Source organism: Micropterus dolomieu, linkage group LG14 (genome assembly GCF_021292245.1).
Source record: "Micropterus dolomieu isolate WLL.071019.BEF.003 ecotype Adirondacks linkage group LG14, ASM2129224v1, whole genome shotgun sequence".
NCBI classification, from domain to species: Eukaryota; Metazoa; Chordata; class Actinopteri; order Centrarchiformes; family Centrarchidae; genus Micropterus; species Micropterus dolomieu.
In genome coordinates, this window is record NC_060163.1 from 11,558,480 (window position 1) to 11,586,069 (window position 27,590).

The following is a 27,590-nucleotide window of genomic DNA, read 5'->3' on the forward strand; positions in this document are numbered from 1 at the left end:
ACTACCTAAGAAGAAGCTCTGGGGTGCAGTAGTACAGACACAGGTTGACTTTAGCAGGGCAAGGTGTCCTCCAAACACCAAAATACAGCCAACTATATACACATTTACACACTCCTCTATGACACCATTCATTTGTCCTTATTGTAGCCTTTTCCCAGTAATCTTTTTCCTCCCTCCTACTCTGTTTTCATTGGAGACCCAAAGCCAGATAATATGCAATTCCCACTTGGGTGATTTTTTTTAAGTGATTTGCCTTTCCAGTAAGCTCTAAACAACTGCCTAGTTTTTTCTTTAGCCTGTTGACAATACAGGAATAATCTGGCAGTGCTAAAGGATACACAAAAGTGGGGAAAAAAAAGATATACAAAGTGACACACATAGGTTAATTATTTATCTTCAAATGATAGTAGAGAACCCTAAATAATAAATGAATGAAATTCAAGTAAGTGAAATATTTCGTGGCATACAAGTTAGGCTAAGAACATCATACACAAAAAAAACTCCATCCCACAAACTTCACCCACTCAGTGTGAATGCGTCACCATGTTTTGAGCCAGTCACGCTCATTGTTGGCGCATGTAACAGTGCTGCCTACACACTCCCCCACATTTTATCTATCTGCATATCACTTTGACAACACGTACACACTGGTTGTGTGTTTATGGTTGAACAAAGTCATCAGAAGAAAATGGCTCAGTACAACGGTGCACAAGTGACACTCGCTCAAAGTTGTCCATACCTTGTTTCTGTCTACATAAACAGGGACCTGTGCCAGTGTATTGCATAATTCAGACCTGACTCGCTCCTTGAATGAACAATCAGCTGGTAGAGGTAATGTGAGGAGAGGCTACAGACTCCAAACAAAGAAATAAGCAACCAGTTTCATTTGTTTGCTTGAGAGCTTATATTATTTTATTTAACCATTCTGTAGGTTTTCTGAGCTCGCGGCAAAGGTTGATCTTATCAACACACACTTCCTCCAAGAATGTTTCCCTACACTATCCAGAAAACACCACAGTCTGTCTCACGTCTCCTTCCCACTGTAGCCCTCACACTTTACTCTTTCAGTCTCTCTTGTGGATTTCACTAATACCCCCTGCACCCTCCAGAGGTGTCCCGTCCCACCTCAGTGCACCCCTTTTTGTCCGTCACTCACCACTTCCTCCTCCTCTTCCTCCCTGTTTCCTCTTTCCAGTGCACCTGCTCCTCTCCCTGACTGCTTTCAGAGCTTCCTCAGGGAGGAGGCGCTGGACTTTTTCTGTAGCCAGTGTCACAAACAAATAAGTCGTCTCGAGGACCTCTCCACTCGCCTCAATTTCCTAGAGATGACTAGGTAACACGTCATTCACATCCCATTCCGACTATAAGCTGTGTGAGTGTGTTTGCAGTGCTGATTAGAGACCGTATCATGCATGTTCTCATAATGTGTGCATGCTGTGTTGGACTAGCCACAACATGGTGTGTGTTATGTTACAGATTCTTTCACACACACATTATGGTGGATATTTTAGGTCCATCTTACCCTCACATTGTTCCCAGTCTTTTTTCATCGGCGCCTTCTTTTTGTGTGTGAGTTGCAGTGTGTTAATATTTAGCATTTATTGAAGGACAAACTCACTATTTCAGTGGCTATGATGCACTTTTTAGATGATGGTAGCCAGTTCCTTCCAGTTGTTACCATCTGTACAAATTATAATTTGTCACTCATCCATAACATTTTGCTCCTCTGAAAAGAAGCTCAAAACAAGCTTAAGTTAATTTGAAAGAAGCTGTAGAAACATGAAACAATAACCTCCTGTATCACAGGTGAGTGGTGTGTATTTTGATGTTTTTGGTTCTTCATGCCATTGTCTTCATGCTTCATTTGAGTTGTTGCAGAATGACTGCTGGTAGTAAAGCTTTTCAAAGAACCTGCTTTTATTGGAACAGACCTGCTGATCCAGGATTACTGACCAGTAGCTGTTTTACAGAAACTTCCTATTTAATCTGTTCAACAACTGAATTTGGTGAGAACATTAGGAAGTATTAATTGGGAATTTAGAAATCTATAAAACTCCTTTTAAGTTTCTACAATGCTGTCACAAGTCATTGTGTATCTGTCAAGCAAAACTGATCCTAGATCAGCATTTATTAGACACTATTGATAAACGCTGCTGTGTTTGTGTTAGATTGCTGTGATGTGTGAATATGTAGCTTTCGTTTTAGCAAATACTCAGTGATTTGTTCCCTCCAACATACACATTTTTTTCTCTTTTTTTTTTTTTCTGTGGGGCTCAGAGAGAAGGAAGAGGGGTGAGGGGGGGGTTAATAGGACGAATACCAGGAGATGGTGTCTCTTTCCTTTATCTTCTCTTCCTGACCATTTTTCCTGTTGTTCTGTCTCCCCCATCCAGCGCTGGCAAGAGGCTGTCCAGCAAGAAAGTGGCAAGGTAAGCTAAATACATGCTGGGATTCAGTAGGCAAGGGTTCATTTTTTTATTTTTTTTGTATGATTGTAACAAATGGTTTATGTTTGGCAGAGGGAAGAGGCTATTTATCAAATGTAAACTGTCTCCAGGGACAGTTGAGTAAAATGTTTTCCCTCCTCGTGCAGACATCTTCTCCAGAACAGCTCGATGACTCTGGACACCATGAGTGACCTAACGCGGGACATCCTGGAGCTCGCTGACAACGACATCACGGACAAGGTGAGAGGTCATCTGTCAAAGAAGTTAACTGCTAATCTTTCTCATCCCTCTGGTTACACACTTTCATATCTGCGAGCTGCCACAGTTTTCACCTGTTATATTAGATGTCACATGGAGGAAGGAACATGTATAGACAGATATTAGTATAAGTTGTAATCAACTATGATTCATCAACAACTATTTATGTTCATAACCATGAAACATTGACTTTTCCCAGGTGCTCCTCCTTGAGCGTCGAGTGGCGGAGCTGGAAAAGGAGTCGGAGGCATCGGGGGAGCAGCACGCGCGGCTGCGCCAGGAGAACCTTCAGCTGGTGCACCGGGCCAATGCCTTGGAGGAGCAACTGAAGGAGCAGGAGGTCCACGCTGATGAGCAACTGCAGCAGGAGACCCGTCGTCACAAAGAGGCCCTGATCAAGCTGGAGCGGGAGAGGGGGATGGAGGTGGAAAACCTGCAGGCCAGGTGAGCAGACGAGAAAAGATTGGGTGTGTTTAGGATATCTTCGGTGGCAGCATGAAAAATCATGGCTCTATACTGCCACACTCTGGCTCTAATCTGCCACTGAATGTAAGCTACTTTTCTATGGTATAGTATTGTTTACTATCAACAATGTGTATGTTAATTTGTGGCTATACAGTAGGTCTTTGTGTTTTTGTGTTTGCCTGTCTGACGGGTTTGTGTTTGTTTCTCAGGCTGCAGCAGTTGGACGAGGAGAACAGCGAGCTGAGGTCTTGTGTTCCTTGTCTTCGAGCAAACATTGAGAGACTAGAGGAGGTGAGGGCAGTCTATTAGTTTGTCTTGTCTTTCACGTGCTCCTAATAACGTCTTTCTCCTAAGTTCCATTTCTCACCCATCTGGACTCTCCTCTTCATCCTCACCTGCTTTGTTTTTTCTTTATTTTCCAGGAGAAGCGGAAGCTGCAGGATGAGACAGAAACCATGTCCGACAGGCTGACGGAGGAGATGGAGTCCCGCAGGAAGATGGGTGACAAGTTGAGCCATGAGCGCCACCAAAGCCAGAAGGAGAAGGAGTGCACACAGGAGGTGGGACTGGTTTCTCTATGTACAAAATATTACAATACAATGTGGGACATCACTGTCATGTGTCAAATGTTCCTGTGTGTTTGCCCTCTACCTCTCAATTTTATAAAATTCCTAATGATTTTACAAACTCATGTCTGTTGGTTTGTTTGTACCACAGCTCATTGAAGATTTGCGAAAACAGCTTGAGCACCTACAGCTGTACAAGTTGGAGGCCGAAGCAAAGAGAGGGCGCACACCTGGCGCAGGGCTGCAGGAATATCAGACCCGCACCCGCGAAGCCGAGCTGGAGCAAGAGATCAAACGGCTTAAACAGGTAGCACACCTCAATTTTCTGCCTCTTCACTCACTCTTATGCAGTGTTTCCTTTCTCTATCACTCTAACCATACTGTTTTGAAATGGAAGAACAATTTAGGATCCGGATCCTGTGCTGTTTTATGATGCGTTACATTTGATTGAACCTCTCCAGGACAACCGCAGCCTGAAGGAGCAGAATGACGAGTTAAACGGCCAGATTATCAACCTGAGCATCCAGGGAGCCAAGAACTTGATGTCGGCCTCCTTCTCTGACTCCCTGGCAGCTGAGATCAACTCTGTGTCTCGTGGAGAGGTAGGAAAGAAGTTGTGACACACATTCATTGTTTGTTCACCAAGTGCTAGTGTGAGACTCTGTTGTGCCTTTTATTGCCACTGACTTCTGTTTTTTTTCTGTTTCTAGTTGATGGAGGCCATCCACAAACAGGAGGAAATAAACTACAGACTCCAAGACTACATTGACAAAATCATCGTGGCCATCATGGAGTCCAACCCCTCCATCCTAGAGGTCAAATAGACAACACGCAGTGACTCTTCAGGCTGTTAAAAATATTGGAGACTAAAAGAAAACTATCAAGAGAGGTTGTAAAAATATCGTGACATGATTTTGGTAGGAAAATGACAACACACTCAACTCATCCTCCTCCCTCCAGAAAGAAGTTCATGGCTGTCTGGCGGGGGAGGGAAAGAAAAAAAGAACCAAATTTCTGTTAGATAGTCCTTGAGCGTGTATGTCTTAACTCTCCTAAATACACTTGGGTTCTGGTGACTTCCATGTATTTGGCTAGAGGGACCCGAGTCTCCTCTGTCGAGTGAGTGAATGTGTAAATGTGTGCAAGAGGTCCGTATCGTAAAGAGTAGAAAATCTTCCCGACCCTTTCCAACAAAGTGTCAAAAAAAAAAAAAAAGATCAGACAATTATACACTACCGAAAGGCCTTAAATTAAAGGTGATCAAAAGTATTCATTAATTATACGTACCATACATGCCTCAGTTCGATTTAGGGAAGTGTTACTGGGATGGTGGTGGTACAGTATGTGGGCCGTGATCTCCTGAACCAGGCTGAATCGAGTTTTAATCACAAGTGAGAAAACCGTATGAAGCACTGGGAGAGGTGATCGCAGCAGCAATTTCTCTTTTTGAATTTGTCTTTAATATGTTTAAAGCTTGATGTGCTGTCTACCTGTCCTCACAACAGTCCTTTTGATCAAGTCCGAAGTACTTTCCTGTGAACCCAAGTGACGGACATTTCTATGCCTGGAGGGTTGTTTTTTTTTTTGTGTGTGTGTGAGGTGTTTGACATTTGCTCTTGTGTTACTTAAAGGCACTAGGAGGAATAATATAAGCTTCAGTATCTCAAATGAAGGAACTGGGTGATTTATACTTAGCCTCATCTCATTTTTTGTTTTTTACAATGAAACAGGGTCCTGGAGCTCAGGTGGGCTGGAAACCTCCAATGGGGAAAAACTTACTACATTTCCCATCACTCCCAGGCACAAATATTAGATAACTCAAACTTATCTCACTAAGTGTAGACTGTGGGTACTGTAACTGACAAAATGTAACCTGCTCATACTGATGGGTTCACTTTGTAAACCTCCAAACACTTGAACTAAGCATGAAGGGAAACTGATGAGTGATTCTTGTAAGTACAGCCCTCCTGACCCCAGTGTTCCGCTGCTGAGTGAAAGTGATGGGGAGCAAGCTTATCCAGGTAACGAGACCCTTTTATTTTGATTTATTGTCGACCTGCAAATGTTATCAAGACTGAAAAATGAGAAGTTGTGAATAATCAAATGATTGTACTTTGCACTAAGTTTTGTTTTGAATTCATTATTTTTTTGTTGATAGAAAAAAAAAGTTTATTGTGAAGGGATCAAATCATAAATGAAGATAGTTTTGAAGCCCCTATAAAGATGATAGTGAGCGGGATTTGTTGCTACTGACATCCCAGCAAAGCTGGGACTGGTGTTGGCTGTAGACATCCCACTCATGTAAAAGGAACATCACACTACATGTAATGCCATATTGAATTGGAAATATTCAAGAGTACTACAAAACACTTTGCAGCCATGTCTTGGATGGGTTTAATTACCATTTACATACTGTATTTTTTTCTCAGCCATCGGGAGTTCAGAGAAGCTTTTTTGCTGGCTGTTGGTATCTTTTTCCAGTCTTGATCTACAGATATAATACTGAAGAGACACAGCAGACTTTGGTAGCAATAATGCTTGGCAACAAAGTGGACATTGGTGGAGGGCAGATGAAACAAACCTGCTCTTAATTTCCCCTGTTGAAGCAAATTCCGCTTTTTCGCAGACGTACGGACTGATTTTGGATTGATGCTGTGCTTATCTGTACCGTGCAGCCGTCTCAATAACCATCTTATGTGGACATTTACTTCTGACTCATAAACTGGACACAAATGTCGGATTTACCTACCAGACATTTTGACGGACTTATAGTTGAAGGGATAGCAGTGAGAGGTTGTTTTTCTCCAAACAGCATGGCGTTCTGCACCAATATGCTAAGAAGAATTCCTATTTTTCACCCTGTTCACCTCTTTCTCACTGCTTTTCTTCACCTGCCACTCATGGAAAAATGGCCTTGGATGTAAATGACTTGTACATGTAAAGTTTTTTCTACACTCATTCTAGATTCTAGGTATTTTTATAGTCCAAAGAAAAAGAACATTTCTTCTTCTTGTCTTATGCTGAGAGACAGCTGCCTGTATTCTTTTCTAGCATGTAGCGTGTACAGTATCCGTTTATTTTTTTCATCTTGTTTTAAACAACAGATATTTATTCATCATTTGACACAAACGACAACTCACACTCTGTGATCTGTTCTGCTGAAAATACGTTTGTACATTTTGGAATTCACAAAGAGAGATTAATTTGCGCTGAATGAATGTGGGAGATTTTCTTGAAATAAGAAAAACTGTTCAAAGGTAGTTCACGGTGTCTTTGGGGGGACTCGTTGTTGCAGACGCTTGAATGTGACCTGCTGCAGAGTGGTCGTTTGTTGAGGTTGTTGCACTCTTCCATAATGCTGGCGTTGCTGTGACCTCTTCAGGGTTGTGCTTTTAGAAATATGGCAGAGTCTGCAGTTTCTACTGTTGTCTTCCCAGATGGAGTGAGGTCCTGCATGGAAACACCTATTTTTATTGTATATCTCTGATTCAGTCATTTTCACTTAACGTTTTGACTGACTTATCATATGCTATAATTTCTGTTAGTGGAGTCGTAGGTTGTGAGACCTCATAATGTCAACACAGGACACCTAAAACCTCAAACCCAGGCTTGCTGAGTTCAGCTTCTTGCCTTTTAGTGTGACTGGAGGTTTGTCCCAACAGATTTAATACTTTATTCTTTGTAGTAATGAATCATTATTTTGCATTGCAAAGAGGAAATGGGATGACACTTGAACACAGGAGGCTATACTACTTAATTTTTAGTATCTGGTTTTGTCAGAAAGTTTGGAGACAAACATGACCGGCAACAGAATAACTAGACAGTGAGACCACAGAGCTGACGAAGCATTCCTGGAGTTGATTGCACTTTAACTAGGTCCAAATTTCTCTATTTTAACTCCTGCTTTTCAGTATGACCAAAGACAGATGTTTGAATTTAAACTGATCATTTAATCTATCAGGGTCCGTGATCGCGCTTTTGGAAACATTTTCCTTTTCTTATAAATCATAAATCAACAGACTCTGAGCTTGCCCTTACAGAAACAAACTGGCCTGTTAGTCTAAACACTGTGCCTCCGTGTCTCAAACTTTGTCTCTAAACTAACCTGATGATGAGCCCTGGGGAACGCACTGACCATGTGACTGTCAGTTTGTTAAATTATAGTGATGAAACCTAAACTGTAAATATGAATTTTTGTGATTTCTTTCTCTCTCTCTCACTCACTTCCAGTGTCCAAAGAAAGTTTTGCTCACGGCACAAACATCACTACTGTAGTAGTTCATGGCTTGCCATTATGTGACATGGGAAGATTAAAAGAGAATATTGTAGAAAAGAGAGTTAAATTTATGCCTATTTTCAAAGATAAATGTATAAATTATAGTATTGGTTACAGCTGTATATTATTTTTGAAGCTTCCCCAAATGATCGAATCCTAATTGTTACAGGGGGAAATATAATTTCAGTCATTGTAAAAAGAGAAAAATTAAAGGTAAGCAGTGAAAGTAAGATTAGCAAAATAAATGGAATAAAACAACCCTGTGTTTGGTTGCCTCGTTTTTTATATTGTACTCTATAGCATCATGAGACGCGGTGCTTACAGTTCTGTTTATTTAAACACAGAAGTGTTTCGTTAAACACTAGAGAGCCTGGAGGTGTTCGGGTTCTTGTTTTGTCAAGAAGCAGATACCTGATACTGGGTCCCTCCCTCTGCTTTCAACCTATCAGCCCCACCTGCAGGTTGTGTATGTTGTATGCAATATGTTTTGCCCTCAACTACACCTTGACCTTTTTGTTTCCAGTGTCCCAGTTCTTTTGATGCCTTCACAAGTTTTACTTACCAACGCTATATAAACTTGCACACCTGCCAGAAAAGTGTGAAGCCCATCTGTCCCCTAGTACTAACCATTTCAGCTGCTGGTGAGTGTAGGTGTGCAATAATAAAGATTTATTTTCAAATGTTAATTTGTGTCATGAAACTTTATGGGGGTATGTATCAATATTCAGCTGACAAGTCAATAACACAGTCTATAGTTAATAATCAATAAATAAAACTTAAAAGGCAAAAGAAAATTAATCAATTTAGAGACTTAGGAAAAACTAAATGAAGTGGTTATAATGAAATAATTCTAATGAAAAATAAATAAATTGTAATGTTCACTTCAAGTGCAATCATTAAGAGATGTCTTATATTACATTATTTCTCATGACTGAAAAGCTGAACCCTTGATTCCAATTCTTTAAAGGTTGTTATGTAACCAAAGGGCTGATATTTCATGTTACTGCTGATTGAGACAATAAAAACATCACCCAACAGGAGATTTTTTGGGAATGAAGTCGCTGAGGGTCTGAAAAAGGTATGCAGCGGGCAAAAACACTGTGAGGCATCTGAGCACTTCATTTTCAAAAGCGCATTGAACTGTTAACCGTACCAAACACACTGACTAGACACTCGCAGACAACAGTGGTTTTAGTGTTTTGATCAAAATTATCGCTGGGGGCAAGAGAAAAAAGCTTAAGAAATAATATTGATTAATTAATAAATATTTTTATGGTTACTTTATTGAGACATTTTTCGTTTGTATATCAAAATCATGCTTGACATTTAGGCTATTTAATAAATCTAATTTAACTTTTGTCTTTTCGTGAACAGACTAGGATATGTTTGATGTGATTAGGAGGTTTCCTGTTTAAAACAAACCATTTCTGTTTTAAAACAATCTTATGAAAAGAGACTAGATGAAAACAAATCCTTTTGCCCCTTGAACTGATTTAAGGGGCATTTACGAATCTCTGAAATAATGTATATTGTAAAATAAACACTAAATTTGCGGCACAAAGATTTGTTTGATCCGGCCTATAGAACTGCTATTATGCTAAATAGCCTACACATTTTGTGTAGGACTGTTCTTTTACTGTATGTGGACAATCTTGTCCGATTTATTGAAATTATTTAAACCCCAAATCTTCCACTGTATTAAATTTTTCACTATCAGTCAATTATTTTGCTGTTCTTTAAAACGAATCACATATGTATCCTTTGCTTATAAACCGTTTTTTAAAGTATTTTTTATATATAAGACTTGCACATTAGTTGATTAATTCACCGGTTAGTAGAGCCGATAAAGTGTTGAAAAAACCTTTGGCTTCTTGAATGCCGAACCGGCCAGACTGTACCCGGAACCTCTCCTCTCCATCTTGCTCCTCACGGATGTATTTTGATGGAGCACACGGAGAGCGGAGCGACACGGCGGGACATTCTTGACCAAACACGACAGAAGAAACAGCAACTTTCACCTCGAAAATAAATGTTTTAATGTCACAATGACAAAAATAGTGTCCGGCCATATAAACTTATGTTGTTTCGTTTAATTAAAATGCCCTGGTGCGTAACGTTATCATTTTTGATAGGCCAGTACAGTTGAAGCTAACTTAATTCACTTCTGTTTCCATTGACAGCTGCTGTATTTTGAAACCTTAACCGTAGTTACTAGCTTGATGAAAATGAGCCTGTTGTTGCTACACTTAGACTGTAAGCTAAGTTACCAGAGTAGAGGGAGATATGACCTACAACAAAATGAACTAGCATCAGTGAAGGCTGCGCATCCAGAGAGTTTTGGTGTGATGTGCTGATATAGTTAGTAGCTAAATCCTCAAAATGTAATAGCTAATTATTAGATACATACTTTAAACAGTTGTGTTTGTTTCTGTGTGGAGATAGATATTTAGCAGTCATACCTTGGTAGAAACTATTCATTGCTGCAGGGTGAAATGTCCTTTTAATGTTTTTGTTTAAGAGGTAAAACAAGGTTTCAAAGATGGAGTCCCTTGGCCCACATGCTGAGGTTCGCCTGGCGGTGGCCCAGTGTTTCCGGACCCTCACTACGTCCACAGATAACAAAGACATTGTAATTGCTCTTCAAGCACTCCACTATTACTTGGATGAAGGACCAGAGAGTAGAACCACTTCAGTTCAGCGGGCAGAGTTCAAGAGAGCTCACTTCACTCGTACCCTTCAGTTCCTTATCAGCAACATCCAGGCCGACTGGTTCCCCAGCCTCACAGCAGCCCAGCGCACGGCGTTATGGGACGGCCTGTTCCTCGGAGGCCCTCCGGAGCAGGCGCTGCTGGTGCTGATGGAGGGAATAGGAGAGCTAAGGTGGGTAGTGTTGGGTAGGGGTTTGGAGGTGTCTCCATCGTTTTGTCTATTCATTAATTGTCTCTCCACCACAGAGCCAGCTCAAATCTGGACCACTTGGTCAGCATCACTGAGAGGTTCCTTCAGAGTGGTCGACTCTCTGACCTGCTGTGGGCCTACTGCCTGGAGGCAGGGCCTTCTGACTCCCCCCAGTTCAGAGAGATTCTGCTGGGACGTATTGTGGCATTGCCAGACCTCACCGCCAACAGGTTACATCCAAACAACAAGCCTCTTTTTCTTCCTCAGCAGTACTACCCTCTACTGGCCTCAGAGATGCTCACTGCCCTGGAGCGGACCTGCCAAGCACTTAAAGGCGAGGGAACATCTTTTAAACGAAGAATGCATTGGTGTTGGAATCAAAATTAGCATTTCTAATCCCATCTATTAATCTTGAACTATGTTGAACAGATGGCACCGACTGCTCCTTGACTTTTGTGGCTCAGACACTTGGAAAACTGTGTATCCAGGGCCATAGTGGTGAGTTTACTTACAAGTTTGGAAGCTGTAAAAATAGTTGGAATTATTCTTATGTATATTGTGTCTCCTTCCATTCACACTGCAAGCCTCATGGTTGATGGGTAGCTCCATTAGCTTTACAAGTGGATATTACATGGTGATGATAATATGTAACAAGAAATATTATCAACAAGCCCGGCTTCAAATGCAACTCCAAGCTTAAATTTGTCAGGCCTCAATTTTTAGAATGATTTAATTAAAAATAAATCTTACATTTTGTTCCTTTTCCGTGTTTTACATTATATTATATTAAATCTTTTTTTTATGGTGACATTTTAAAGGTCAAACCATGAGTGTTGGGAATGCTACCTTGGAAATGTATAAAGTTACTAATTACAAATTATCCTATTTAAAATGTAATAGTAGTGTAACTCTTTCAATGACTTTGTCAAACTAATGTAACTTACATTACATTTAATTACTTTTTGATTACTTTTCTAAATTTCTACTATTCTCTGTTAACCATTTTCAAAGGACAGCTGAGAGGCAGTTTAACTGGCAGATTGGTGGTGCTGCAAATTGAAACGTGAGAACCAATCAAAAGCATCAGATTAGCATCGAACTTTACTCAACAGCTGTGTCTGGAAATGGCAAAGGAAGACATTGTGCACATTAAAAACATGCAAAGCAACACAATGAATATTATTCAACATATAGCCGAGGTTTTTACAGGAAAGTTTCAGATGCAAACATCTTTTGGCTCTTCGAGTTTATTATCAATCACACATTTATGATGTTTTTCTTTCACCAAATAGATTAATGGACATCTGATTATTAGGGTCCGCAGTGACACAGAATCCCCTTAATCCTCCTCTGGCATTTTGTTTTTCTGTCTGCAGGTTTGGTGCTGGCAGTGATGGCTCCTCGGCTGTCTGTCTGCACACGCTCAGACATGGTGTGGCAGAGGGTCTGCTGGAAGCTGCTGGCGAATGTTCCACAGCAATGGGTGGAGAGCGTGCTCACTGGACTGGTGCAAGCTGTCAGCGGGTAAGATGGTTAGAGCTTCAGTCAAATGCATTTAAACAGCAAGCAGTTTATTTAGCTATGACCTTTCTATCTGCCCTTAATGACAACTGTCTCTTGCCTCGTTTTTCAGGTATGATGCCTTGGGCAGGATCATTGGGAATCTAGTGTTAACAAATAAAAAAGCCCAGTTTGTTATCACTCATAAACTGCTGTTACTACAGTACAAGTATGAGGTAAGAAGATAACTTGCAGTCTGACAGTAAACCACATGTGTATCTTGTAAGTATCATATGAAGCATTTATGTTTATTCTCAGACTCGTGTCTTGAGAATTGTTCTGGGTTACCTCGCAGCAGACAGGGAGCGAAGGCCACTGCTCATCCAGGTGAGTGCATCAGGATGCTTAGCAGCCAAATGATATAACGTCGTATATATTGATTATTTTGTCGTGTGTGTGCTCTCAGGTGTTACGGTCTGTGTCCCAGGCCTGGGCTAACCCCAGTGCAGTGAAGCACACACCCCTGGAGCAGCAGCTGTATGTCAGCAAGGCCTTACTGCTGAGTGTGAGTCTGCTGAAAGACTCTGAGCTACAGGAGCTACGCTCAGGTACAGATAACAATGTTTGGTGCCTCAAATCACTCAGTAAATCAACAGTAAAAATAGAAATGATTATGGCTCCACATCACTTGAATCACATGCTTTTTTCTACAGTTCATATTATTGCTATTCAAAACTACAAAAAGTATCATTTCAAGCTGACAGCTGTGTGTTATTAGGGACTTTACCCAACAAATATAAAATAAGTTCGACTTTTATTTTTATCAAAATATATCTCATAAAAAGTAACTGCTGTTGCTTAACTTATAGCAATGGGAAGTGTATAACCAAACAGGTTTACATTCAGTAACAGCAGCAGCAACAGAAGTAATAACATGATCATATAAATTAAAGGATAACAAAGATTGTTGCTTTCAGCTTTTCCTCTCCCTGTTGTGTGCCTGATTTCTCAGACTTACTTCAGTGTATGCTGGGTGGCATGCAGAGCCACCTGGACAGCAATGTGGTGCGTATCAGGCACATCGGCATGGTGGTGGGGGAGTGCCTGAGCTCTCGAATGGATATCAATGGAACCAAGCTGAAATTTGAGGTACAGTGAATGTGTAAATTGCTGTCAGTTACAACAGCTGCCTCGTCCACCTAATTGGCTTTCATTGCTTGAAATGCCATTAAAAGACCTGTGTCTGAGTTTGTATTGTTCTGTGTTGTAGTATGATCAAGATGAGGAAACCCGAGAGCTGCTTTCTCTGATGACAGCCATTGGTGATGAACCGGAGGCTGAGCCTTTAAACGGGTAAGTGTTATATATCTATATATCTTCTTAACTAAAACTATTTAGGTTGTGGGTGATATTTACAGCTTAAATTCTGTAAATGTGTACTCATCTGAAATAGTTCCAAAAATATATTTAGATTTGAATAGTTAACACACCTGCCACATTACTGATATTTCATAGTTTACGTGTAAGTCTCTGCTGTCTGTTTAATAGAGACTACAAACTTTTATAGCAGTTTAACAGAGCAAGGGAGGAAATTAACTCCCAAGTAGACACACTCTACGTAATCTTGGCAACTAATACTCTAATTACTTAACAACTATTTTCCAACAACAGGCCACATCCCATAAAACATAGTCACTCTATATATGTTGGTTTTATTTAAGAGAAGGTTCTGTCATCCACAGAGTTGATGCTCCTCAAGGGACCAATGAAATGACTCAATCTACTCAGAATGTTTCATGTCAAAATAAGTCAGAACCTCTGCCACGGAAAACTGACCCAGACTCTGACCTGGACAGGTAAACGTTAGCTCTTCAGTTCAGTCAGTGAATCTTTTATGCTAAATGTATTTGTGGCTTAACTCCAAGTCTCACCATTGCAGCGATGATGAGCTCACTCCGTACGATATGTCTGGCGATCAAGAACTAAGTAAAGCATCTCCACCCCGCTACCTACGAGACTGTGTGGAAAGTATGGCTCCACAGATTAAATTTTTTTTACCTTACCGATCACCTCCTATTTCAACTCTGGGTCACTAGCTCCAGCTCTAACAATTTCTTATCCGTCGACCCATCCAGCTTTAATTTCCTCTGAGGACCCAGTGCGTGTGGAGCTCAGTTTGAGAGTTGCCGAGGGTTTGGTGAGGAAGAACACCTTTGCAACCAGAGAGGTATGACTGCAGCACACAAGAGAAACGTAGTTTTTATCCAGTGCTTCAAATGCATTCATTTCTAAATTTACACCCAGTAAATGACTTACCCGTGAATATGTGCTTTTTTTTGCTTACTTACACTTCTCACACTACAACTCATGTTAGTCTCGTATGCCTTTTTTCAGGTCAGTGTCCAATTGACCAAAGTGCTTCTTCACATGGAGGATAAATACAGCATAAATGGTTTCCTGAGTCTCAGACAGGCGACCATGGTGGCACTCACTGCCACTGACTCTATCCCCGTATGATCTTTCACCTCAGTTTTTACATTGTTTATCTTTTCACATCAAAATTTAGGGTCATAATCACACAGCTTTACTTTTCTTTTAGCTTCTCTCTCTGCTTTCCTTGATAGGTGACTCAGTACTTGACCTCAGAGTTTTACTCTTTGAACTACAGTCTTCGCCAGCGACTCGATATGTTGGAGGTGAAAACAACAGTGGCTGTGTACCTTCACCAAATACATTTAGCGATTTATTTGAAGTGTAATCATGAGGCTCTTCTTGTTTTGGTTTATTAGGTCCTTGCTCTGGCAGCGCAGGAGCTCTCTAAGCCAATCACTGAAAAGAGAGATGCATCCATGGGTATTGCCGCCACCACTGATTTGACTCCATACCCCGGTGACAACCCTATTCACTGGCGACAAGAAGTAGAGAAGCGGCTTCAAAGCAAGACAAAACGCCTCAGGAAGGTAGTTAAAGTGGACAGACATTTGACTCTAGTTGGTATTTGAGTGAAGGCTTTTTCCTAAGCTCTTCAGTCATTTCTCTTGTGCTACAGGGTGCCACACAACCTCCAGCTAAGGCCACCCCAAACCGTTATGCCCCTGTTGCTGGACATTTCTTTTTTCCTCTGCTCAGGAATTATGACAAGTAAGAGTGTTCTTTTATGCAAATTTAAAAGCTCTATACTCACAATTTAGTATCTACAACAGAACATGTCAAAAATGAAATGTAATACCTTTCTGCTAGGCCTCAGGTGACCTTTGATCTGTTGGGCAGCGACCATCTAGTACTGGGCAGGTTGATCCACACCTTGGGCCTCTTCATGCATCTGGCAGTCAATGCACCGGTAGTTTTATCTGTCTGTCTGTGATGTTGTGACATGATGTCAATGTATATCAATATCGATGTGCTAAACATTTAGGTCTGACTCTTGATGCAGTCATAAAATATATATATTTGATTATAAAAATAATGGAAAGTAATGGGGTTTATGGTCAGTCAGTTAGAGGCATCCAATGCTCATTTTTACTGAGTTTGTTGTTGTTGCAGGTAGCGGCACAGATGGGTCGTGCTTTACTGGACTTTGTGTGGGCAGTGCGCTACCATGTTGACCAGTAAGTATGATGCATATTACTGTTTTAGACGGTTCATTGTCTGAGGAAACTATTTGTGGTTGTTAACAGTACTATAATATGGTATTCCTGCTACTCACCAGGTGGTTTAACATTAACATTATGTGGGTGACTGTATGGCTATAGCATCTTCCTAGCAACAATTAGAACAGTCAGACATAAAAATAACAATAGGTCTGAACAGCATATAGGGTCTGAACAGGATGTTTTGTTGTCTTATTTCGGTCTGAGCTGTAACCTGTCTGTTAAAGGATGGTGAGACGAGGCGTCCTCTTCGCTGTTTGCTCTGTGTTTCTGAGCATGCCCAGTCAAAACCTGCTGGTGGACCTCAGTGATCAGCTGTTTGAGACCAGAACTTGGCTGGCAGGTAAAAAAAAACCCCAAGATGCTGGTGACAAAGAAAGAAATTTTGTTCATTGTTCAAAAACTTTTAGTTCTTTTATTAAAGGGCTGTTGTATTTTCATTTAGAACTTACGCATGAATATAGCAATAAATTGTTTTTATGTTACTAATAATAGATTAAACATAAAACACAGGATTCTTGTAAATGTACAAAGGTCTGAGGCTGCACCTGCGTAATGTAATTGTCAAGGATGTCCCCTCAGTGACAAACATGTACAGCAGCACACACATGCACAGCTGGACGGAGCATTTCTGGGAAGTACATGAGGAACCAGGATGTCCTGTATAACACGGACCGTCAATGACGTGATTGGCTCATCAACACTGGGATGTTTCTTTATCCCTCTGAGGATCAAAGTAGTTTCACATTGCAGTGAGGGACATGGAGCTAAATGAGTGCAAAGAAAATGCCAGGATTATGTGCAAACACAGATTTTTGTAATTATACTTAGAGATGTAGACTTTCTTGCAGACTATTGTTACCACTGTTGAAGTGTCTAAAGTCTTTTTTTGCATCCACAGATGTGGCTGAAGGAGACCCTGATGCAGATTGCCGGAGTCTGGCTGTACAGAGTCTGGTACTGATGGACAAGAGCCTGAAGAAACAGCTACAAGATCCACAAGTCATGGATTCATTATCACAGCATCAACAATAAACAACTGGGTCTGCTGCTTGGAGCTCCACAGAGCCTGGGGATTGGAGTATTGAGGCTGACAGAAATTATGTTTTGTATATTTGCTGGCAGAGTGGGCTGGCCTTTTTCGGGTTGAGCTGGCCAATTTTTTTTTATATATATATCCTGGAACACAGTCAACCTGTGGAAAAAGAGGGCACATGTCTTCTGCTGAGTTTGAGAATTTCATGCACATTTCAGTACACTCTACTGTTTAGATGAACATATTGTGAATAATTTATGAACCATGTAAAATATTCATTTAATGGAGAATTGGATGACATTTTTGTGTACCAATAAAATCTATGTTATGAGGATATCCTTTCTAACCTCTTTCCTGTACTGGCACATCTCTCTGTACTGTGGTTGTTTGTTGGCAAAGGATATCCTGTGAATATTCACGCGCATACACCCATTCACAAATAATGGAAAACTACTTCCTCTTGTGACATAAATGAAAAGTGTTCATTTTTATGTACTCAAACAATGAAACCTTTTGAACCATGCAGTTATTTATACTTTTCACCTGTAATGGCCTCGAATTGACTGCCATGGTATATTTAGTAGGAAGATCTGCATTGATTACTCGAATATTTTTATTTTATTTAAGTGAATAAGGATGTAACTAGTAAAGAAGATACGCTAATTACGGATTCTCACTTTGCAGCAGTGAACAGTTCATATAAAACTAAAATGAGATTGTAATCAAAATTCCAAACTTGTTGGTTAGGACTGACAAAGTCTGAAAAAAAAAAGATTTTTCTGACAGATGTAAACTTGCTAAGTGGGTTAGACACGGCATCACTTTCTGTTGAAAAGTGGTGGGGGCATAAGGGCATAAGATTAGTGGTGTGACAATACACTAGCTCACGAGACGATGCACAAGATGAGAAGATATTTTACACAATTTTGGTGAAATATATGAGAGGGGGAAATTTTGAGCATTGAACACTTAATTTCCTACATTCTGGAGAAATTTTCTGAACTAATTTATAATGGAAATAGCTTTATTCATATAAAGGAAAACACAAAATTCAGGTGACAAATCAAAATATAAATAAATAATATAATGTAATGCAGTAATTAGTAGCTTGTTGTTTTATCTTAAGTTACTTCTTTTGGACAATGCATGTTTGTCTCTTCTATATTTACATTGCGTTGCGTGTTTTCTTGTTGTGCAAATAAACTTTTCTCAAGGTTTGTTATTTAACATTTATTGTTGCAAGCTATTTTTCAGAACATTTTTAACATGCTTTCAAAAAGTGATGGGGACATGTCCCCAGCGTCTCCCGTAGAAATTACATCTATGTTTTTAATGACATTGGAGTCATTTACATGACTGTGCTAGACCATTGAAATATATTTATTTAAGTTAAATTTAAAGTTTAAACCAAATTCATCGAAAATGGTTGGACAACAAAACAATAACAGCAAATGCCCTTAAAAATTAACTGTCAAAGACCTGTGGGAACAGCATCAGAAAAATTATAATTTTGGTAATAGACTGCTGTCACCACTATCAATTTAACACCACCGTCGACGACAACTCGGGTTGTGTTCGTTATTTTCCGTAACCCCTCCCCCTGTCCAGTCGTCGAGGTTGTCAGGGGCAACTGGGAGAGACGCTTTTTGATCACACGGGAGGCTTCACAACAACAGTGGAAGTTACGGTTGATGTTTTAAGTTGTTTCGAGAAGTCGGTATTAACCTGAAGAAAACGACAGTGAGGTTGGTCTTCAGATAATTTAACAGAACGGCTAACTTCATTCTACAGTAACGAGGGCCAGCAATGAATGCTAACTTTGGCTAGCTTAGCTAATGTTAGCAGCTAAAGCTAACTTAATCATTTGTGACTCAACGCTACTAACGTTAATGGTAGCTAACTATTATGGCGAATCCATAGCTCCATTAAAGTCGACATTTTCTTTGTATCTTCCCATTATTGAACCAGCTGGCTTAAGTCAACTAACGTTAACGTTACTTATAAAATGAAATGCATTTGAAATCATTGGATGCTATTTGAGGGTAACTGCTTTAGAGGCAACTAACGTTAGTTATATTACCGAGCTTTTATAACAGGAATTAGCCAGAAGGCTAAGTAGTTGGGGAAGAGACATTAAGCTGCAAAACAAATACAAAAACGTGAAATCAAAGAATGCACCATGAATACCCCTAGATAATATTGGAGGTTTCTTCTCTCGTATCCAGGGACGAGCATTGGGGACATGGCGGTGTATTTTGACCACCGTATTGAGGCCCGTGAAAGCAGTGATGTGCCCTCTCAGTTGACCTGGCACTCAGCTCTTCCTGTACTTGCTGTGGCCTCAAGCAGCCCCACCACTGGAGGCAATGTAGACCTCTACCTGCAGCAGGTAAACACCGGGCTTTGCAGATGAACGCTGACACAGAAAGAAAGACCACTTTGTTAAAACCACTAATATTCACCTTGTGAATATTATCAATTACAGCATATTTAGCTTACTTCATCTCTGTCCATATGCAGGGAGAGCATGTGGAAAGCTGCCATTTTGAAGGTCCTCACCAGCCCACAGTGCTGCGCTGGCATCCCACAAAGCCAGTGTTGGCAATAGGCTGGGAGAATGGAGAGGTAGCGCTGCTGACACACCCCTCAGGAGATCAAACAGTCCTCCCCAGCACACATACAGCCTGCATCACACTGCTGGAGTGGAGTAGCTCTGGCAGCCGCTTGGTAACTGGTGATCAGGTAGGTGTGTTGCAATAACTGTATACACAGTCAATATGGCACATATATGTACATGTTGACATACTGATGCATTGATAGTAGGGCTGGGTGATATGACCAAAAATGTTATCAATGAACATCATGATAAAAACATTTCATATCATTTGGGGTGGTGATGACACAATGGATAAGACACATGCCTTTGGTGTGAGAGACCCGGGTTCAATTCCCCACTATGACCCATCTACCATTGTGTCCCTGAGCAAGACACTTAACCCTTAGTTGCTCCAGACATGTATAGAAATTGTAAGTTACTTTGGATCAAAGTGTCAGCTAAATGAAATGTAAATGTAATTTCATATAGATTATTATCACGATAAATGTCAAATCATTATTTCTTTCAAGTTTAAAGGCTGATTTTTGCCCCTGAGTGAAAATTGAAAAAAACCCCAGGTAGTTAATTGTGGTTTGAAACTTTTCTTTTTGGTCAGAACATGAATAATACTTGATGCCAAACAGTGGATCACGATATATTGAAAATTTTTTATATTGTTATTGAGGAAAATTATATCACGATAATTATTGTTTTATTGCCCAGCCCTAATTCAAAACCTCATATACATAATAAACATGCATTTTCTTTTCTTTACTTGGACCAAGGTTGGATTACCAACCCGGCATATTTGGCACAAAACCTAGCAGATTTGCGTGCTCAGATGCAATCTCAAACCATTTAAACTTCCCGTTTCTTCATATTGAACCACATAAATATAGTGTAATTATTTAATGACAGACTGGAGCGCTAGCAGTATGGAAGGTAGATGCTAGAGGGAGACTTCAAGGAAACCATCTTGTGAAGCATGAATACAACAAACCTCTAACTTGCTGCATCTTCAGACCAGCCTCACCTGGGGAGTAAGTAAACAGGATGCAATGCTCCGAGTTAGTTATTCTTCTTTAAGTCCTTAGCAGTGAGATAATATTGAAAATATTGTGATATTACTATACTCTCTTAATCTGAAGGCTGTTTCGCTAATAGTAGGACGTAACGTATGTTACAGTGATGTGGCAATGCTAGCCCGGGCATCAGTGAGTGGAGATGAGAGTGCTCTGGATATGTTCAGTTGGAAGGGAGCACCTCTTAAGATGGGCCCACAGGAGGGACTCGCATTCTACGTCAGCACTGCAGATGGTAAAACTTTATTTTTCTCTTGTGTACAGCATTTAGTGAAAGTAATTTCCTGTCTAGGTGTGTTTTTTTTACCACAATGAGTATGTTTTCAACAGCCCCATTGTGTTGCTCATGACTTTTACAATCGCTATTGGAGGCCAGTGATTTTCAGCAATGGCTATTCTCTCAGACAGCTCACAATTTCCTTAAAAATGTTCTGTAGCTTGAGAGATTGCTTGTAGCTCCGTGCTCCATCTCTGAGCAGTTAAAAAAAGAAAGTTATTGGTTTAAAGGAATACAGAGAGAGTTGAGAGAAACTCGAACAAGGTTAATTAATATAATTTCATCCAGACTTAAATTTTGATGAATAATCCACGTTGAGCCGTAAGAAAATTTTCAGTTCAAGAGAAAATCATTTAGACCAATTTGGCAGTTTTTAATTAAATTGTTCAAAAAGAAGCTCAAAACCATGCTACTTTCAACTTCCATTGAAAAGCATTGAAATTTTGAGTTATGAGATAACAGTTATCTTACATTTTTAATCTTTAACTCTATGTACCTTTTATATAGGTAAGGTCCACAGTGTGGATGAGCACTGTAAGACAAGCACACTTCTCAGTGTGGAGGGTGCAATCAAGAAACTGTTCTACCTTGAGAAAAGAGAGGTGCTTGCAGTGATCACAGATACACTGATGTTGTCGCAGTACACTCTTGGACCAGAGGGAGGAGCCCAGGAATTTTTGAAGGTATACTAAAGTCATCAATGATACAATATCTTTTAAAACTGTTGAAGATTGTGGTGTTTTTAATGGTTTGTGTTTGTACTGGTCGATCACTGTAAAGACCCCAGTGAGAGGAATCATGTACTGTAGATAAAGTCTTGTTTTTCGTACACAGGTTAAATTGAGCAGCAAGACTGGGCAGCAGGTAGACATTGTCTGGACAGAGAACGGCCTCCTCATCACTGCAACAGGGGAACAGGTTATCAGGTATGTGTACACATACTGTTTGTACACACATACTTTACAGTCATATTTTAAACTTGAACATCTTTTTTTTTAGGCTGTGGGACCTGGAGCGAAATGACAATTATGTTTTGTCTCTCGACGAGACTCTGGGGTTTGAAAGAGGAGAGATGATCAATTGTGTTTCATACTGTGCCGGAAAAGGTAATGGTAAATGGTAGTTTCAATATGTTTTATTTCATCACATTCTCAAACCTTCAACATAATCAGCCCCCTTGATAACCGCAATGTTACTACTGGTGTGCAGACTTGTTTCAAAGCTTTTGTGTAATGTTTTGCGTAATGTTTCTCCCCAGAAATCTTGGCAGCTGGTACGAGCCATGGGCGCATAGCAGTGTGGAGGATGGTAGTGCAGCCAGGCAGCAGTGGTGAAACCAAGGCCCAGTGGAAGCTACAGACACCCACAGAAATAGAGGGAAATATCATTCAGCTTAAGGTACTACCTGGACCAGCATTTTTACAAAACGTGTTATTTGCATGTGCAAATGAGGTTTGTGAAATTACGTAATTTAAGCACAGAAATTACATTTTTCTTAACATATATATATATATATATATATATAGTATTCTACTGGTAAAGTTCACTGAGACCTTTCATTTCAGTGGGGCTCCAGCCTGAATCTGCTGGCGGCCAACAACTCAAACACAGTGCTGATCCTGTGTGAGCATATGATGTCAGCCCACTTCAGCCAACAGGTGGCAGCAGTGCAGCTCACCCCAACTCAGCTCAGCATTGCTCAGTTCACTACAGGAGCGCACCTTTCTCTGCAGTCTGAGATACACATCAAGGGAGTCTGTGTTACCAAGGTAAGTGTGGAGTTGAGAGGGGTATGGTTTTAAAATGATATTTCTCTGTACTATAAATACTGAACACCTCTACAAAGTTTTGGCCATGAAAAGTAAAGATTGAAATTGATATCAAGGTAACTGGATGTGTGTTGTCACACCAACAGGATTCAGTCACAGTCTGGAGTGGCAAGCAGGTCACTGTGTATGAGCTTTCAGGGAACGTTCTTCGCAATACAGGTACAACACAAGCAAAAGCAGAGAACAGACCAAACCAAATTATATAGATGTGACATTTTAGAAACTGCGCTAATGTCATTCATTCCATCCTTAGTTTTAAACTTTTACATTTCTCCTCCATTTCTCCAAACATTCTTTATCCACCTTGCCTCTTTCTGATTTCACAGGTTCTTTTCCTTGTGACTCCCCTGTTGTAGCTGTAAATGGCGAGAACCTCTACACTGTGGAACCTAACAGGGTCCAGATTCGCACGCCGCAGGTCTGTTGTCCCACACTGAAACCTAATATAAAATATTCACTCAAACACACAGGCGTGATGTTTGAGCGTGCATTTTCTAAACACAAACTGGGTGATGTTTTACTGCTGAATTAAAAATATTTTAAATTAGCATATACACACACAGGCAACTGGTATTTGTCATAAATTTGGTCTTTTTTCCTCACTTTTCTTTAGGGCACTGTGAAGCAACTGCTGACCTTCTCCAAGGCAGAGGGCAACCCTGTTCTACTCAGTGTGTGCCAGTCTTACCTGGTAGTAGGCACGGACACAGCACACATTAGAGTCTTTGACCTCTCCCGAAGGTATAACGTTAATGTGGATTTTGGTATCACTTCCTTCAATTAACTGTTTCTTTAAAAAAAAAATGCCAGCTAATTTTCTATGAGTTGTACATTTTTGTTAATTTACAATTTTCCTGTTAGAAGTACTTTTTTGGCCAACAATGCCAGTCTCAATGTATGTCTTAATAGAGATGCCAAAGCTCACTGCAGCGCTAAGAACCTGGCTGACCAGATTGCCAATCTGGGAGCCCTGAGGTCAGTCAAATGCAACGCCAATGCCAGCCAAGTCAGCATCCTAATCTCTCAGGTAAACAGACAACATACGACAGTCACCCTCTTCTTTCTGAAAAGCTGTTCAATTTGTGTTTTTGAATGCTGATACTGAATATTTATTGTACAACACAAAGTATTTTATGCTTACTTTCAGTATCTTAAAATATGACAATTTAATGTGAATATTTCTCTACTGTATGTGACTATCCCTCTCAGGTTAATGGCCGACCTGATCACAAAGTGTACTTCTATGACGTTGACATGGACACCGTGACACACTTTGACTTCTTCAGTGGCAGACCGTCCAGTGGTATCTCACAGCCAGAAGAAAGTGAACGGTAACTTTTGCTTTTGACTTGTAGTCTGCCTGTGTAGACTTTTCCCCTCTGTGGTTGTTTTATACTGTACATGTCTGTGTTTTTCTTTCAGGCAGCAGTTTCAGGGGACAGAGCTCAGCAACCGCTGCCCTGTATCTCACTTCTGGGATGAGAGTGAACCTCGTCTTTTTGTTTGTGAGACAGTGCCGATCAGCTCTGAATCCTCATCAAGTAGTTTCTTGGATGCGGTAAACACTTCTTAACACTGAGACTAGTGCAACTCATGCTACTTTACAGCAGCTTTGAGAACCAAAAAGGCATAAATGTGTTGTTTTAAGCATTTATTAAAGACCAGTAGTTTGACAGTATGCTGCCTTCCTTCTGCTCAGATGGAAGTGTCAGTAGTGACACTCTTCTGTACGCAGGAGCATGGGCTCCTCCTACAGGACTGCTACCCTAAACCTTCAGGCCTGCAGGCGCTCCTCGCTCTGGATGTGCCCTACTATTATTTCAGCTGCAAGGTGAGGACGGAGAACACGCTGTTCTGTTTGTGTATTTTCTCTTTAGTGTGTGTGTGTGTGTGTGTGTGTGTGTGTGTGTGTGGGGGGGGGGGGTTGCTGATGTAGACTTACGGAGTTCGCCCACTTTCAGAATCTCACAGAGCATCTTGGTCAGCTCGATACTGCTGCGGCCAAACGGACACTCGTGCTTGTCTTCTCGACTGCTGTTCTCCAGGACGATCTAGAAACACAGATAATCCAGTAAGCCAGACAGAAAATATCAGGCCTGTACCTCCTCATGACTCAGTAGTTATCCGTTTTGGGTCAGCTCATTCTTGTACATATTCCTGGAATTTACGTTATATTAAAAACAGCATGTAGATCTGGATCCAGATTAACACTTTTACATGAATAATCTGTGATATTGCATTGTGTTGCTTTTACCCTGTTCATTCTCAATGTCACCAAGTTTTGGTGGCATGTGCTGTTGTCTGTCATAGTGTCATGTTTAACACTATAACTAGGAGTTGTTAAATTCAGAAATCTTTAAATTCCACAGGTAGGGGCTTTGAAGATGTCAACTTTTTATATTTAAGTAATACATTTATTTTAAGGACTTGGCAGAAGTATGTACTCTCAGAGTGCTTTGTGGTTATAAGTACACTGCCATGCTGGCTTGTCACATTGAAGGTCATTATCCCGTAAACAATTCCATAATGGTTGAAACTGTTAGTCATTATTTGACCTTATCTGACCCTCTAAACCACATGCTCGGAAGCCAAAATACATAAATGAAATCTCAACAGCAAAAAAAAGAAAAAGAAATCACTCTAATTATGTGGATGGTGGCATTGCGCCATAAATGAGGCCATCAAGGTCCCAATCATTTCAGCTGGTGACAGTTTAATTTGGGAAATTGGAGGCTGTGTTTTCTCCCTCCGGTCGACTGATAAGGGCTGAGTCGGCACTACCAATCTCTTTTCTCACTTTACACACTAACATTATGACAGAGTACACGTACACAGACACAGATTTGCAGGTGTGGTGATTAAACTACTGCATGCCTGCAGTTGATACAAATACACAATAATTATGAGTGAGTGCTGGACAGCTGCCATAAAATGGTTCAAGCCAACCTGAATTTGCAGGTGGAAACTCATACTCACTACTCACCAAACCAGTGAATACCATCCCATTACAGACAATCACTACAGTTATTCTATATCTATGAGTATATTATATACAGTATACAATCATGTTAACTGTCATAACAAAAATGCTTTAAGTCATTACATCATTGCTCAGGGACTGACACTGAAGGGAATTGAAATACTTTCTATTGTCTGGGCTAAGCGACTTCATTAAATGCAGTTTTAGCTGACAGAAAATTTGGGAAGGAGCCAGAAGCTGAAAACAAGTGAATGAGCTGGAGGGTAGAAGATTTTGTAGGAAGTGGAGGTTATGAGGAGAAACACCACAGAAATCACACAGCAGTGTGTATGTGTGTGTGTTCGTGTGTCTACATTTTGTATAACTGCATATTGAAGTTTGAGTGTGCTTACCCTGATATAGGCGTCCTGGTGGTGCCTGGCAAAATACAACATGTTATCCAGAGCCAGCATGCCTGGAGGAATCTGAGTGAAATCCACAGCTGGATTCACATGGTTCTGAGAGACAGAGGATGAGGAGGGTAAGGAGACATGTACTACCAAATGTCTTTTTAACCTTTATTCTTTTTAGGTATAATACACTAAATGTGCTCCTTGTCCCAGCACAAAGCAGCAGACAATAGGAGTTACATAGTACATCCAGTTTCCTACTGTTGGGGGAGCAACCAATGAACCAGTGAAGTGGATAGCGAAGCTTGATATTTTCTTGGAATAGGTGATGATGGTGGTAAACTTTTTAAAGCCCCTGAAAACTTGGTTGAGGGTTTTAATGATAATATTAATATTCCTAACGAAATAAGTGAGCATCAAAATAAAAGTTAGGTATTATTTATTAAGAATTTAACACTCAAAAATTCAAATAACCTTCTATGTCAGGACTGTGTGGTTTGATCAGATCTGATTTGGCAGTTGCCTCGCACCATAAGTATACAACCCCACAACAGCGATCCCATTTTTATTCCAATATCGCTAAATTCTGAGTGGTGCACAGAAGTAGTATGTGACATCACCTTTTTCTAACATACAGTGGGTACGGAAAGTATTCAGACCCCTTTAAATTTTTCACTCTTTGTTTCATTGCAGCCATTTTCCAAAAATCAAAAAAGTTCATTTTATTTCTCAGTAATGTACACTCAGCACCCCATCTTGACAGAAAAAAAAACAGAAATGTAGAAATTTTTGCAAATTTATTAAAAAAGAAAAACTGAAATATCACATGGTCATAAGTATTCAGACCCTTTGCTCAGTATTTAGTAGAAGCACCCTTTTGATCTAATACAGCCATGAGTCGTTTTGGGAAAGAAGTTTTTCACATCTGGATTTGGGTATCCTCTGCCATTCCTCCTTGCAGTTCCTCTCCAGTTCTGTCAGGTTGGATGGTAAACGTTGGTGGACAGCCATTTTCAGGTCTCTCCAGAGATGCTCAATTGGGTTTAAGTCAGGGCTCTGGCTGGGCCATTCAAGAACAGCCACGGAGTTGTTGTGAAGCCACTCCTTCGTTATTTTAGCGGTGTGCTTAGGGTCATTGTCTTGTTGGAAGGTAAACCTTCGGCCCAGTCTGAGGTCCAGAGCACTCTGGAAAAGGTTTTCGTCCAGGATATCCCTGTACTCGGCCGCATTCATCTTTCCCTCGATTGCAACCGGTCGTCCTGTCCCTGCAGCTGAAAAACACCCCCACAGCATGATGCTGCCACCACCATGCTTCACTGTTGAGACTGTATTGGACAGGTG

General features: G+C 40.5%; 3 protein-coding genes across 7 annotated transcripts in view; all 3 read left to right on the plus strand.

The window, feature by feature from the left end:
* Positions 1 to 8,270, plus strand: part of rab11fip3 (RAB11 family interacting protein 3 (class II)) — a 28,102-nt gene extending 19,832 nt beyond the window's left edge. For 3 of the 4 annotated variants that reach the window (XM_046069878.1, XM_046069880.1, XM_046069881.1), the window contains 8 exons: positions 2,394 to 2,429; positions 2,594 to 2,687; positions 2,905 to 3,149; positions 3,380 to 3,461; positions 3,593 to 3,730; positions 3,888 to 4,043; positions 4,198 to 4,338; positions 4,447 to 8,270. In XM_046069878.1, the coding sequence (XP_045925834.1) occupies positions 2,394 to 2,429; positions 2,594 to 2,687; positions 2,905 to 3,149; positions 3,380 to 3,461; positions 3,593 to 3,730; positions 3,888 to 4,043; positions 4,198 to 4,338; positions 4,447 to 4,560 (1,006 nt within the window). In that variant the 3' untranslated portion in view covers positions 4,561 to 8,270. Of the gene's footprint in view, positions 1 to 1,195; positions 1,334 to 2,393; positions 2,430 to 2,593; positions 2,688 to 2,904; positions 3,150 to 3,379; positions 3,462 to 3,592; positions 3,731 to 3,887; positions 4,044 to 4,197; positions 4,339 to 4,446 lie in introns of all 4 variants that reach the window. The other variant, XM_046069882.1, reaches the window with a different exon arrangement.
* A 1,686-nt stretch (positions 8,271 to 9,956) lies between these two features.
* On the plus strand, positions 9,957 to 17,432 carry telo2 (TEL2, telomere maintenance 2, homolog (S. cerevisiae)). The gene is made up of 21 exons (XM_046069614.1): positions 9,957 to 10,118; positions 10,531 to 10,892; positions 10,967 to 11,244; positions 11,340 to 11,408; positions 12,287 to 12,434; positions 12,544 to 12,646; positions 12,729 to 12,797; positions 12,877 to 13,018; positions 13,423 to 13,559; positions 13,681 to 13,763; positions 14,153 to 14,266; positions 14,350 to 14,438; positions 14,546 to 14,637; positions 14,805 to 14,921; positions 15,035 to 15,106; positions 15,200 to 15,370; positions 15,460 to 15,551; positions 15,651 to 15,750; positions 15,954 to 16,018; positions 16,288 to 16,403; positions 16,962 to 17,432. The coding sequence occupies exons 2-21, from the start codon at positions 10,552 to 10,554 to the stop codon at positions 17,093 to 17,095; spliced, it is 2,532 nt and encodes an 843-aa protein (XP_045925570.1). The 5' UTR covers positions 9,957 to 10,118; positions 10,531 to 10,551; the 3' UTR covers positions 17,096 to 17,432.
* Positions 17,433 to 18,695: 1,263 nt separating this feature from the next.
* Positions 18,696 to 27,590, plus strand: part of ift140 (intraflagellar transport 140 homolog (Chlamydomonas)) — a 29,797-nt gene continuing 20,902 nt past the window's right edge. The window contains exons 1-17 of one of the 2 annotated variants that reach the window (XM_046068391.1): positions 18,696 to 18,841; positions 19,322 to 19,485; positions 19,617 to 19,838; positions 20,611 to 20,732; positions 20,879 to 21,009; positions 21,559 to 21,734; positions 21,886 to 21,977; positions 22,051 to 22,163; positions 22,310 to 22,449; positions 22,617 to 22,820; positions 22,967 to 23,039; positions 23,207 to 23,298; positions 23,494 to 23,621; positions 23,790 to 23,907; positions 24,090 to 24,211; positions 24,303 to 24,438; positions 24,580 to 24,711. In XM_046068391.1, the coding sequence (XP_045924347.1) occupies positions 19,339 to 19,485; positions 19,617 to 19,838; positions 20,611 to 20,732; positions 20,879 to 21,009; positions 21,559 to 21,734; positions 21,886 to 21,977; positions 22,051 to 22,163; positions 22,310 to 22,449; positions 22,617 to 22,820; positions 22,967 to 23,039; positions 23,207 to 23,298; positions 23,494 to 23,621; positions 23,790 to 23,907; positions 24,090 to 24,211; positions 24,303 to 24,438; positions 24,580 to 24,711 (2,148 nt within the window). In that variant the 5' untranslated portion in view covers positions 18,696 to 18,841; positions 19,322 to 19,338. The remainder of the gene's footprint in view (positions 18,842 to 19,321; positions 19,486 to 19,616; positions 19,839 to 20,610; positions 20,733 to 20,878; positions 21,010 to 21,558; positions 21,735 to 21,885; positions 21,978 to 22,050; positions 22,164 to 22,309; positions 22,450 to 22,616; positions 22,821 to 22,966; positions 23,040 to 23,206; positions 23,299 to 23,493; positions 23,622 to 23,789; positions 23,908 to 24,089; positions 24,212 to 24,302; positions 24,439 to 24,579; positions 24,712 to 27,590) is intronic. The other variant, XM_046068394.1, reaches the window with a different exon arrangement.